Source organism: Lissotriton helveticus, chromosome 3_1, assembly GCF_964261635.1.
Source record: "Lissotriton helveticus chromosome 3_1, aLisHel1.1, whole genome shotgun sequence".
NCBI lineage: Eukaryota > Metazoa > Chordata > Amphibia > Caudata > Salamandridae > Lissotriton > Lissotriton helveticus.
Genome location: NC_136061.1, coordinates 2,067,360,119 through 2,067,373,232, shown reverse-complemented (window position 1 = coordinate 2,067,373,232; position 13,114 = coordinate 2,067,360,119). Strand labels below are relative to the sequence as shown.

Below are 13,114 nucleotides of genomic sequence, written 5' to 3'. Positions count from 1 at the left end.
TCCAGAGTAGTGTTCACCAAAGAAGTAATATTCGACAGCGGCAGAAACCTCATGTCTGCATACTTGAAGGCTTTATGGGATAAGTGTGTGGTGACTTACAAGAAACTCCTTAGAATGTGGCATATGGTACTCCCATGCTTTTTACTTGCCTCCAGTGAGGTACCACAAAAGGGAGAGGGCTTCAGCCCCTTTGAACCTTTGTATGAGCACCCTATTAAAGGCCTTCTAAGTCTAGTCCGAGAAGGGTGGGAGAAATCTCTCAAGGAACCCAAGCAGGGCACAGTGGAATATGTGCTAGGCCTTTACTCCGGCCTTTACTCCCACGTTGCAGAGTTCATAAAGATGTTTAACCAGAACCTAAAGGACCGCCAGGACCTTGTTAAGTGTCTGGTAGGACCAAAAAGCTTCCTTGGTAGTACTAGCCAGGTCAGAAAGTGGGGGAGATGGAGCCTATGGCTCCTACGGCCCTCCACAACAGGTGGACTGGGTCCTATACAGTGCTGGAAAAGATGGGAGGGGTCATCTACCTGGTAGAAGTGGGTACTCCCAGACACTCTATAGGGCGATCAATGTCAGCCGATTAAAGCTTCACTGTGACAGGGCAAACATGACTATGCTCATGGTGAAGAAGAGAGTGAGGCTCTCCCAGACCTCCTATCCAATAATGTCTAGTTGTTCATTAAAATGTTCTCTCTTTTTATGAATTGGAGTGGGATTTTTATTGTGTGGTGTTTTCTGCTTTTTAACTGTTTTGGTACTGATAAATACTTTACACATATCTCCTAAATTAATCCACTTTCTCATAGTTACCGTTTGCTCTACACCTAACATCTATTAAACAATCTACAAAAAAGAACCACAGTTAATACATGCAAATAATGTTTTTTAGAGAGTGCAAGATTGATCTCAATAACTAACAATAACCACTGGATTAAGCACTAACCTTGAGTCCATGAGCCCTCAGTAGCATGGTACTCGCCGCAAAGAACGTTAACAGTTCGCCGAGGTAATTACAATGCAATTACAGTTCTTTTTAAAGTGGACTTCTTCTGCCCATTTGCTCAAGTGAAAGTGACAGTCTTGAACTGAATTCTTTGCTTCACATGAACCAGGGGTGTTGATTGACTTACATTTCTCTATAAAAATTAAAAGTTCCTGCGCCATGGTTTTTACCCAGGAGTTCATATTGCTCATATCATATTCTGTGTAACTCAACATGAAAGGTGTAAGTGGGCTTCAGATAATCCTAAGCATGAATGACTTGACCGTGGATTATCCACCTCAGTATGAGGAAAGCAGTACCAAAGTACCAAACTTTTATGGGGTTGTCCAGGTTGTGGCATTTTCAGTGGTAGATCTAACTTTCTCATGCTTGAACAGAAAAAATATAAATATAGCCAGAGAATAAGAAAGGTGGTTGGCTGATGGAAAAAGCTAATTCAACTACATATATTTTGACTTGATTCCTCTTAAAAGTGATGCCTATACAGTTGATGACCTTGTACTTCCTTTCTATCTCTAAGCTTTTGTGTTTTCTTTCAAGCAGTGCATTTTAATGGCGTGAAGCTCATCGTGAAGACCCCGGAGGATGCTCTTTTTGCATACCGTGGTGGAAACATCACTCTCCCTTGTCACTTCCACTACGAGCCCAAGCTTGAAGCACCACGCAGGATTCGCATAAAGTGGTCTAAGCTCAATCAGGACAACACCAAAGACAGTGACGTTTTAGTGGCGATTGGACTGAAACACCGCAGCTTTGGCGACTTTCGCGGTCGCGTGCATTTGCAGGTAAAGGGTTCACAGGAGGCATCCCTGGTCATTTCGGACCTGCGACTGGAGGATTACGGAAAATACAAGTGCGAGGTGATTGATGGTCTGGAGGATGAAAGTGGGATCGTGGAGCTGGAACTGAGAGGTAAGAAGACTTATAAGAGTCTTTGATTTATTGAGAATAAGCAATTTAGTGAGGAGTCATAACTACTTAATATATAAAAGTTGAATTTGTGGTCTTTTTTGACGTATAGCAAATTCTTCCACACTTGACATCTTGCGGCCCTTTGACCACCCCAGTTTAGGTAAGAAAAACTATTTAAAACAGTTTCAGCTTTACATACGGGAACCTTTATGTTTAGCCAGCTGGTTGGTCTTTGTGCGGGACTAAAACATGACATTAAAGGCGTGGGTGCGGTCTGTGTGAAGTGGGGATGGTTCATGTAATGTGATTCCTAAGCTGCTCATTAACATGCCCCTTCACATTCTACTTTATTTATTTCTTTGTTTGTAAAGTGCTTTTATTTATTTATTTATTTGTTTATTTATTTTAGAGCTGCATACATTCTGGGAAACCAGGTTCAAAGGAAACAGATATAAATAATACCCAAACTATTTCGCAGTGATTTTCTATAAAAATGGCCAAAGCACTTGATCAGCAGAGGATATTAGTATATTTTAACCAGAATCAAATGAAGGGTGTATCTTAAACATGCCAGTAGGGATTCCATAAAGCTTCCTTACTTAACATTTTCCCTCACGCTATAAGCAGTTTCCATTTTGGAGGAACTAGTTTAGGATGTGCTGCTAAATGGAGATTTCTGTTTGGTTCTTTGAATTGCACACCAGCCATTAAGTAGTCTTGACGTAAACTATGCAGAGCTTTCCAGCCAACAGTTAGATAATCATTAAAAAAATCAGATGATCTGTTAAGTGATCACATTTTAATACACATATAATTGTAATTTCTCTTTTTTTTAAACTGCCTGCAGTTTTGTTGAATTAAATTGCCTTAAATTCAGAAAGATACTTGCACAATATAGGAGTCTTTAAAAGATCTGTCTTTACTAGTGAGGTAAGATGAGGGGTCCAAAATGGCTTAGATACGGAAAGTGTTCTAGTGCACTCTGCACCTGAACCTATGACATCCTACAGATTTATTCTTGGTGGTAAAGGCTCAGTGGCCACATTGCTAGCCAACGCCCCCTTCTTCTGTGCTCACTCTTTTGAGGCCCTTGCGCCAGTCCAGGTGTTCGTGCTCTTCACTGGAAGGGCACTGTAGGCCACTGTTGTGGGGCAAGCTGGGTACAGAGTAAGGCATGACCGATGCCTGCCTCTAGGTTGGGCTCAAGCGAGCTGACTGGTCCATCTGTAGGAATCCTGCAGTGGTGCATGGACTGAGGTGAGGTGGCGGCACTGCTGGATTGAGGGTGGCCCAAGTGCTGGCTGGGCGGGTGGTGGAGGTCCTGACACACCAAGACAATACGAAGGGAAAGATAGCAGCCTGAGGGTGAGGTGGCAGCCTTGCTCGGGTAATTGGCCTGTACTGAGACTATGTGTCGCTACAGGTGGAGTGAGCAGTTCCTTCCCAGCATAGTGTGCCGCTGAGGAATAATTTACCTGGTGAAGTGAGGTGCCTTTGTTTCTGGTTCATCATATCAAGACCTAAACCTGCCCGTGGACATGATTCTGCTCCTGGCAAACAAGATAGATGCCTCCCCATCTGCCATCGGGCCCCCCAACCTATAAACATGGAAATGCGCCACTGTAGTTGACTCCAGCAGCAGTCACTACCTCAGTACATTTAGCTGACACAGAATAACACAGAATAACACAATGGGCACTGTGCCGGCTGCAGGGACTTCGATCGATAATTGGCCAACAACACTCCCCCCTCCAGAGATGATGGCCATGAAAGGCGAGTGTGAGTGGATGCCTGGGACAGCTAGTAATACCCCGAAAAGGACCAAGGAGTACTAGGAGATCATTGCATGCAGGTGAGCATTAGGATAGGAGAGAGAGAAAAGCCCATGATAAGAATTTTTAATAATGACTATGACCCGTGTCTCCAGACTGTCTATCCTCAACCAGGTCAGCCAGAAACGTTTGTCCTCGATCCCTGTCAGTGACCTCCATCTGTGTCGGACACAGGGCCGTTTCTAACATTAGGCAAGACTAGGCGGCCGCCTAGGGCGGCAAAAGGGGGAGGGCGTCAAAAACATGAGTGTGGGAATCCCCTTGAACTGGGCGCCACACTATCTCTCTCCACACCCCAACAGTACACTGTTTGCTGTACTTCAGGTGTTCTGCCCTCTACGCCTGTCGGAATGAACATCCTACTGTAGTAGGGTGACCAGAATTTTAAAGCCAAAAACGGGGACTTTTCACAAAAATAGAAGAAGGACTACAATTGTACTTCAAGCGTTGAGAGCGCTCCTCCGCAGAGAATTACAGAACAGGCAGTAAGAACAAACATAAAATCCAATTTTCAAGCCCAGTAGCTTGCCTGTTAATTAAATTGCTTTCTTGAAACAACTGCTAACTATCCCTGCTTTGTAAAACATAAAAAACACCTCCCACCGTTTTCAGTCGACCCTCTCTAAAAACAGGGACATGAGCTCAATTTCTTGAAATTTGCTGGAACAGCTGGTTAAAAACAGGGACCGTCCTGGCAAAACAGGGACGCCTGGGTTAAAAACAGGGACCGTCCTGGCAAAACGGGGATGCCTGGTCACCCTATGCTGAAGCTGCTGAAGGTGCTCTGGGCCTTCACTCAGGCGGTAGGTTGCAGGCTGGTGCGGCCCCGGGAGAAGAGCGTGGCGAGCAAGTTGTGCCTGGTGACGGGTGCCGACGGCAGCCTGGGCCGGATTTTCGACCTGGATCTGGATCGGCGCCTGGCTGTGCTGGTGCTGTGGGACATCAACAGCCAAAGAGAGTAACAAGGAGACGGCCGAGCTTGTGCGGGCTGTGTACCGGGACATCCAGGCCAGCGACGCTGTGTATTCCACAAACCACACCTTGCAAAAGGGCACACTTGTAACTGCCAGCCATATTGGATTCTGCCCCACAGCACACTGCCATGCACTGGCATAGAGCAAGTGTCACGAGCGACCTGGCAAAAGTAACCCTGAGATCCGCTTGGGACTCTGTGCCTAAGACACTCTCCACCATGCACTGACAAAGTGTGCTGCAGGACACACCGCCTGCCACAGGGAGCATGAGTAATTTTTTCAGTCCTATCAGACGGCACCCCCCTAAAATAATGCATGTACAAACCATACCTCTTTGCACACCGGATGCTTCGCACTAAATGAGATGTTCTGCCTTGCACATTCCGACAATGTCACAAAACACACATATTGCCATGTGGCATATTGACACGCACAGGCCAAACTTCACTCACACAACATTGTTCCCGCACACTAACACACTGCCTGCTACAGCAATACTGACTGCTATGCTTAGGTATTCATTTCATTTTCCCCAGATATAGCAGGTGCACAAGGCACTTCTCAATGGGCTGTCGTACTGCCTACCAGAAACCACAGCATCTGGCACAGGTCACACAAGTAACTGCAACAGCTGGAAACTCTGCTCCTAAACGACACTCTTGCAGTCACTTACTTGAGCATTGCAAAGCGCAACAAAATCGTGATTATAACAGACCACACAAAGGCACCGATGCCGTCATGCCACACTGCAGCGCTGCCAGGCCTGTCGCACTCTGTACTGAGAGAACACTGGCCTGCAACAATAAACTGCATGCTGCATTGCACAATGCTGGTGCATGGTGCAGAAAGTGCTTGCTAGTTGCCCAAAGCTCTAAAATCCACAGGTCTCTTAACACCCCAAGGGTTCCCTTCACTGAACGGGCTCTTTACCTTGCACTGGCACACAACCTGCACGAAATCACACCGGAAGCAGGAGAGCTTGTTACATGGCAGTCTGCGCCCACCCTAAAATGGGCCAGGCATTGTGTGCGATATTTACCACAACTTGCTCTACCATACCATGTCACGTTGATTGACATTTGGCACAGACTGACCACTTGTCGTTTGGAGTAATCTATCGAGAACAGAGAACCTCGGAACCCAGTTTCTGTGTTCCATTTAGTAGCATCATGATCATTCGTGCAGGTCATCAACACGATTTGGTGCAGCCATGTCCTTTTGTCCAAATCAGGTGCCGCACTGTATTCACTTACCACACTGCACCATGCAGTGCATATTATACACTGAGTCTAGTAACACTCTCAGACACAGCCGTCTGCGACTAGTCACAATGGCCTACGCTGACTCACGATACATGTCATGCTGCACAAAGCGCCCTTTACTCTGTACTCCAAGTATCAGAGTATGATCAGGGTGACTTGAAATGTGCTACCTTCTGTGCCAGAGTGGGTAATGTTTGATTGTGCCATCAAACGCAATGTTTGGTTCTACAGTGGCTGCTACTCGGAGGACAGACATGTTCGAAATCATCTATTAAGTCACTTAGTTCACTTAGTTATGTTCAAAGAACTCTTTAGTTTTACGTCACTTCATGCGGCGTTACACCAAATGACCTAGATTCGAAGATAGACAAACACGCACATTTTCATTGCCGTGGTAATAGGCAATGGTGAACAAGTGAACGTTTGCGCAATTTGTGAAATTACTTTCATGACATGCCAGGAACTCCTTTAAATTGTGTTTAACAGGAACTTATTTTAACTGCTCTGACTACATCCACAGCTCTGTGGTAGGGAGCTCTTCAATCCACAAGGCAGCGTGGCCTGTTTAGACGCACAGGGCTTCTTACCGCTTCCATCTGCAAGGCAATGGGCTCATAAATCAACTCAGCACTGCCTTCATCAAGTTACTTTGCCTTGCACTGGCACATAAACCATCTTTGCTCTCCACTGTCTTCCACCAGCTGTGCTGTGCTGCTTTGCATTGTGTCCCATCCCTGAGCGGCATTGCGTGTGGGGCCACTTATAAGAGCTTTGCCTTACAAATCCACTCACCATGTATGTTATGTTATGTTACAAAAGTTTATATAGCGCTCAGCTGCCCCAGCAAAGGGGCGTCCCGGCTGTATGCTGGCCCTGCTTACATTGCTGCCCACAAACCACAATACTGCAAGGAGAGCGTTATACCACCACCCACAAGCCTGCATTCTGCCACACATTGTCTGCCCAAGAAACAATTAGCACAACGCTGTCCTGCCCATTGCATAAACGGGCATCACAGGCATACCCAAAGATTGTCATTGGAAAAAGGACACTTCTGGCTTTGATGGGTCAACCATCTTACAAGTTGTTTTATATCTAGCATTAATTCGTCTAGCCTGGATGACAGGGGGTGAGAGTGATAGTAAAAGGGAGGGGGGCGGCAATTTTCATTTTTCGCCTAGGGTGGCAAAACACCTAGAAACGGCCCTGGTCGGACAGGCCAGATTGCTTGTGCTCAGGTTTCTGTCCACATCTCTTATTGCTTGGTGTCTCTAGTGCTCCCTGTTTCTTCTCCCTCTCAGCCATAGAGAGGGGTGGGTGCCACCTGTATTTGAGGCTCCCTGACTCCATCATAATACCATCCTCCTCCTCCTACCAAATAGCTCCTCTGCCCAATCCCACACGGATTCTGGTGTCTCAAAGAAGTGCGAGTTGCCATAGAGGATCACCTCCAGTGTGGCTAGGTATGAAAGTTGATATTCAGTCCCAATGCTCTGAGCTGAGTGTAACTGTTTGTTCAAACCCAACATAATCTTAGTATCATCTACATAGATTTGATACAAAAGAGCCTACAAGCCAATTTAATCATACAGATTTTGATAAAAAAAGTGTGACAAGGAAAAGCCTTGAGTAATGCCAAAATCTAGTGGAATGGACATATACCTAAATCAGTGATGCTCAAACTACAGCCCGGGGACCGCATGCGGCCCTCATGACTATCACCTGCCTATCCCTGGTGAACAGCAGCACTGGGCCGCTGTTTACTCGACTCAGCTCTAACATTAAAAAGATGATAAATAAGGCAATTCTTTATTTAAATGTTAATTGAAGTTAGAGAAAAGAAGTAACTCGGTTGTCCTGCACTGCTTAACTTTAGGAACACCTTCATTTTTATAGACATCTTTCAGGAAAAGTGTAAAAATACGAAAAGGGCTCTTAAAAATTAAAAATAAGTATATTAAATTAACATACAGAACCATTTCACCTTATTACATCAGATTATATCAGTGCATTAAGAAGTATTTGTTGAAAAGTGATAGATTTCAAACAGAAATTCAGAACCTTCATTCTTTCCCCCACCGTGACAACAATGCCAATAGTGAACTAAGAGGCTGGCCTGCTTTCCTATTATACATGAACGAACAACATCATAGTTTATTAAATCAAGCACAGAAGAAGGATTTGCACAGCGCACAACCTTAAGTCATGCATGTGGAGGTTGTACCATAATGAAGAAAAAAAGGAGGGAAATCGAAATAACACTATTGGCTAGGAACACACAATTTGGTAAAGTGGCTAAGCTGGGACATCATAAACACGAGCATGACTTTACCCCCTATCCATTCATTGCTGTAAAATAGCCATGCCTTTGCAGTCCTCTGAGATTTCAAATGAGTAGGCGCGGGCATTACTCCGCCCACTGCTCTTACCTGCACTGGCCGCGCCTGCAAATGAGTGGGGACCCAGAGAGAGATTATGAGAGACTATAGAAGCATGTTCTGCTGCCCACCAGTTCCCCCTGATGAAACCACATAACACATTGTTTCTGCAGTGTCCAGTTTTTTTTATTGAACATGAATATATTTTCTGAACCCTACAGGCAGATTAGCATATAGAGGAGCGTACGCAGTAAACATACATTCAAGCAACACATCCATGCACACTTAGGCTACAGGACATGCGTGGACTGCCTGTGCAGTGCAGGCATGTATGCATGCTGCCTAAGAGGTAGTTTGTGGCCCTTGGGGACTCTGTACAAACTTCATGTATTGGCTTATTTTACATGCATCTCTTAAAATCTGTCCCCTTACAGTCTATGTATGTGGAAAATGTGCTAACTTTAAAATCATAGAATGATTTGCTTACCCGTGTTTGTTCTCAAGTTCTTTGGTGGAAGGTGTTCTCGCTCTCAAAGCCACCCCTGGAAAGTCTTAGGTTTCAGAAGGCCACCGTGCCCCCCGAGTCGTAGCTGGTTTCCATCCTCTATGTTGGTTAACGTGTGCCAGTGCCCCCTGGTGGATAACAAAAGAATGACCTAGTACCATCAGGTAGATTTCTTTCCTACCTACACATTTGCATTCAAAAGCAGTTAACAATGAACCTCTTTTTATTTTTTATTTGTAGTTGTATCCCGCTCTGACAGGATCATTATTAGGCCCTTGTATCTGGAGTTGTGTGTCAGAGTTGCCCGGCTGCCTTGGTCACCGTAGCATTCACACGAGAACAGGATAAAAGGCACATGGTGGCTAGTGTATGCCCTGTGCCTCTGAGGTAGCTGAAAAACTGCCGGGTGAGTGTAATTGAGAGGAAACATTTACAGGTATTTAGCAACTGAGGTATTTTCATCCAACCAATCAGCTAGAACCTAGCAGCTTATTTACAAGCCCATTGTGCCACTGTTTCGGCACTTTTTTTAACGCACCGGTGCGCAATGGGCTTGCCCGCATTTACAAGGCAACATAAAGTCACCCTGAGAGACTTTTTATGGCCTTGTAAATATGGACCCGTTTCACGCATTACTCTGTGTGAAAGGGAAGTTCCATTGGTATTACTGTGACTGTTCCCAACCAACATCCATGGACCTTGACGCATGTCTAGATTGACAACATTTAGTAAAACTGGGAATGCGCCAGAGTCCTCTGCCTCCCCAGGGGAGGTGCAGGAATGGCGCAACGAGTTGAATGAAAATGACACTGCGCAGCGCAGCTAAATGGCTGGATGAGGCCCGTAGTTTACTGGGGGGCTCCTCACTTCATGCCTTTTGCTGCATTCATGGCAGCAGATTGTCTTTTACCTAGCATCTCGACAGGGCCTACCTTTTGGGAATGCCCATCCTTTCCCAATCCATCCTACCACTGAGCACTCCAGGAAGACTCGATCCTCTGTGGAATTGGGGGCACTGGACTGGATTACAATCATGACAGTAGAGGATGTCACATCCCACAATCTTTAACACACTGCTGAAATTATATTTGAATACCATTTGACCGATATGACCTCACCAGAAGTGACAATACAAAGCTTTTGTCCTCGGTGATTTTTCGAAAGTGGACAAAAATCCCACCAATAAGAGTAAACAGAAGAAAATCATACACACACAGATAAAAGGAAAGCGTGAGATATACCTCAGGAGCCATGGGCACATACCTGTTACCCTCGGTTATTCGGTTATTGTTTCACATAATACTTGCCCATATGTTCCATATATTTCATACTTGTTGCTACAGTAGAGGGCGGTGCCTATGCACTGCGACGCTTAGCTCGGATGCTTATTAAGAGCCAACCACATGGCTTCTCTCATCTACTGGAATTCCTGCTGAATCAGTGTCTCTACGGAAACTACAAGGGAGCAAGTGTGTCTCTTATTGACCCCCAAGTGAGGTATATGTTTCTGTGGTTACTGTAAAATAGCCAGCTTCCTTGAAAAGGCCAGAGAGCCGTCTAGACTACCCTAATAAAGCTTTGGTACAGGATCTCATACTGAGTTCTGAAACATGTGCCTTTAGCGGCTAAACACTTCTGGAAACGTTCAAACTATTCTTAAACACCGCCTTTCTTCCTGAGCATCACCTCACTAGTCCCACGGTAAAGATTCCTGGGCAAGTAGAAGCCTATTCCTTGCCCCCTCTCCTGCACTACCTTTGTTGGGGCCAAGGACCCTTCCTAATTAGTTGTCTTTTAAGTCCCACCTCCTTCTGGAAAGTTTGACAGATGTAGGCAACCACCTGACCACATCTCCATCTTGTCCACAGCGCTTCGAGGAGCCTCTGTGGAGCTAGGACAGGGTGGCAAGAGACACTAGCTGAGAATGAGTTGTGGGATTGGCAGTGCCAGTCAATGCTAGTAAGTCCTGCTCCTTCCTGAGTGGGGGCAGAGTGGAGTTTAGAGATGCCCACCAGCCAAGGGCATGTGATGAAGCCTAGAAGTGCCACTACTCTTCAGTACACCCGAGAGGCTGCCTCGGAACAGGGTCCTTGATGCAGATAAACCTAAGGGAAGCTTACACGTGGAAACATCTATGTATTCTTGGAACACGAGGTTAAAAAAAGTTTCTCTCAAATTGGCACAATATGTAATGCCTGTCCCGGCACAGACCTTCCCCAATCAGTGCTCAGATAAAGTGTTATTTGTCTTGATAGGAGCTCTCGCTGCGGTATTAAACAGTGTCCCCCCTTGTGCTAGTGATTCCTGACCCACTTTCTAAGCTCGGCTCCCACCTCGCTTGACCACAGTGTTGCACCGGTGTCCAGATGTGGCCAGATGATTAATGGCAAGCACTCTGGCGGTCAGGACTAGCCTTAGCCTCCCACCTGCAGGAATGTTAATGCTTCGCAGTGGTGAATAAAGAGCCAACATTGAGAGAGGTGGAAACATATTTTAAGGGCCCACCAAGGAAGCATGAAGTGAATCTGGATCTGGATGGCAGAATGATAGCTCTGCTTCAGGGCTAGGAAGGAGCCCAAACAGACACGCCTGGAAAAGATTAGTGATTTGATGAATGCTGTGTGCTTTGGAGTGAAAGGTGAGACATAGGCGCATGCTGGGAAAGTCAAAAAAAGAAAACAGTTTGGAGGTGTGGATGGTGAACTGTAGGCCCCCATCATTTTACTCAATGGCAAACACAATGAAAGGGAGAAATTATTGCTATGTTTATATTAATTCGGTGCATAAAGCACACACTGCACAACTAAATTGCTTATAGGCCCAAAGAAATATGGCTGGAATGTATTGCAACTGTAGGCGAGAATATTGCCCCTCATGTATGCAGCTCCAAAGAGGCATAGTTAGATTTTCAAAGTTTGCTAAATATCTCTTGCCTGGAAGGAAACTCAGAAAAATTGCAAAGGCGTTTCACTCACAGAGTGCTCACAGAGCTTACAAGAGGTCGCGACCACGAGCTCAATGTAACAAAGAATTAGATCAGTTTCACTGCTAGCATCTCCCCCACTGGTCAATTAACAGCTTCGGCTCTGTTCTCTCCAGCATCCTGTATGTTTCCAGGGATTGCCTGGGCCACGGTAAGACCCAGCCGGAGAATCCAGGGCACTGAGCCCAGATCCCGTTAACACCATGGAGGGGTTTATCCTGTCAGTTCTGGTCTTCGTGAACAGCTCACTCCAAGAAACCAGAGGAGATCTTTAGACAGGGAAGGAAAGGTCAGGTCACATGCACACTGGAGTTGTCCGTTCGAATCCTTTTTTCTTTGTTTTCCATGTTAATATGACAAGCTTTAAAAACCGTGGAGTCCTGTGCAAAAATGGAAGGCTTTAAGCCAATATTTCGAATCCCAGTCTAAAGCACTCAATTTTGAAAGCTATGATACAACAAAGAACTCCATTTTTTATGTTATCAAAGTGGCAATAGCTAACTGATATGTATTTATTTCAGAATTACACGTCCACAAAAATACACATAAGGTTGTTTTTTACTTAATTGCATAGCAAAAGGAGATAAAAATTGGAATTGTTTAATATTATTTCAAAAGAATAGAGAAACATATTTATGAGCCCCTCTGCACTGTGGTGCAGGAGCGACACAATTAAATGAAGCCACACGTGACCCTGTGTGGCTTCATTAATCTCAAGTAATGCAAAGCACCGCAAATCCCTGTGTTGTGTTATTTTACACCAGGAAGGCATTTCCATGGGTGTTGCGCAACATCCATGGACTTTGACACATGCCCAGATTTACCTGAAGTGAGGCGTAACAAAGAGAAATATCTTTATTTCTCCTCGTTTTTTATTTTTCTATGTATGGTGTATTCTGCAGCGCACATAGAAAGAGGAAAAGCTTCAGGGGATTGTTTTGGTGCAGGAAGGTGCCCTTTCCTGCACCAAAACAATCCTCCTTACAAACTAGGTACCCTTGCACCCTGGTGCAAGGGTGCCTGCATTGGCGGTAGCCAGCCAAAAGGACGGTAGTGCAGGGGAAAAAGCAGAAATGCACCTATTGACTTAAATACGGCACACTCCTGCCCTTTCCCTCCTGTCAGGCAGTGCAGCACAGCTAGGCGACTTGATGCGCAGCACAGCATGACTTGGTCAGGGTGCAAGGGTGCCTGCATTGGCGGTAGCCGGCCAAAAGCCGGCGGTGCAGGGGAAAAAGCAGAAATGCACCTATTGACTTAAATAC

General features: G+C 45.5%; 1 protein-coding gene across 2 annotated transcripts in view; it reads left to right on the top strand.

The window, feature by feature from the left end:
• HAPLN3 (hyaluronan and proteoglycan link protein 3) overlaps nt 1-13,114 on the top strand; it is a 73,175-nt gene that overhangs the window by 43,349 nt on the left and 16,712 nt on the right. Inside the window, exon 3 of one of the 2 annotated variants that reach the window (XM_078683190.1) lies at nt 1,544-1,915. In XM_078683190.1, the coding sequence (XP_078539316.1) occupies nt 1,544-1,915 (372 nt within the window). The remainder of the gene's footprint in view (nt 1-1,543; nt 1,916-13,114) is intronic. The other variant, XM_078683191.1, reaches the window with a different exon arrangement.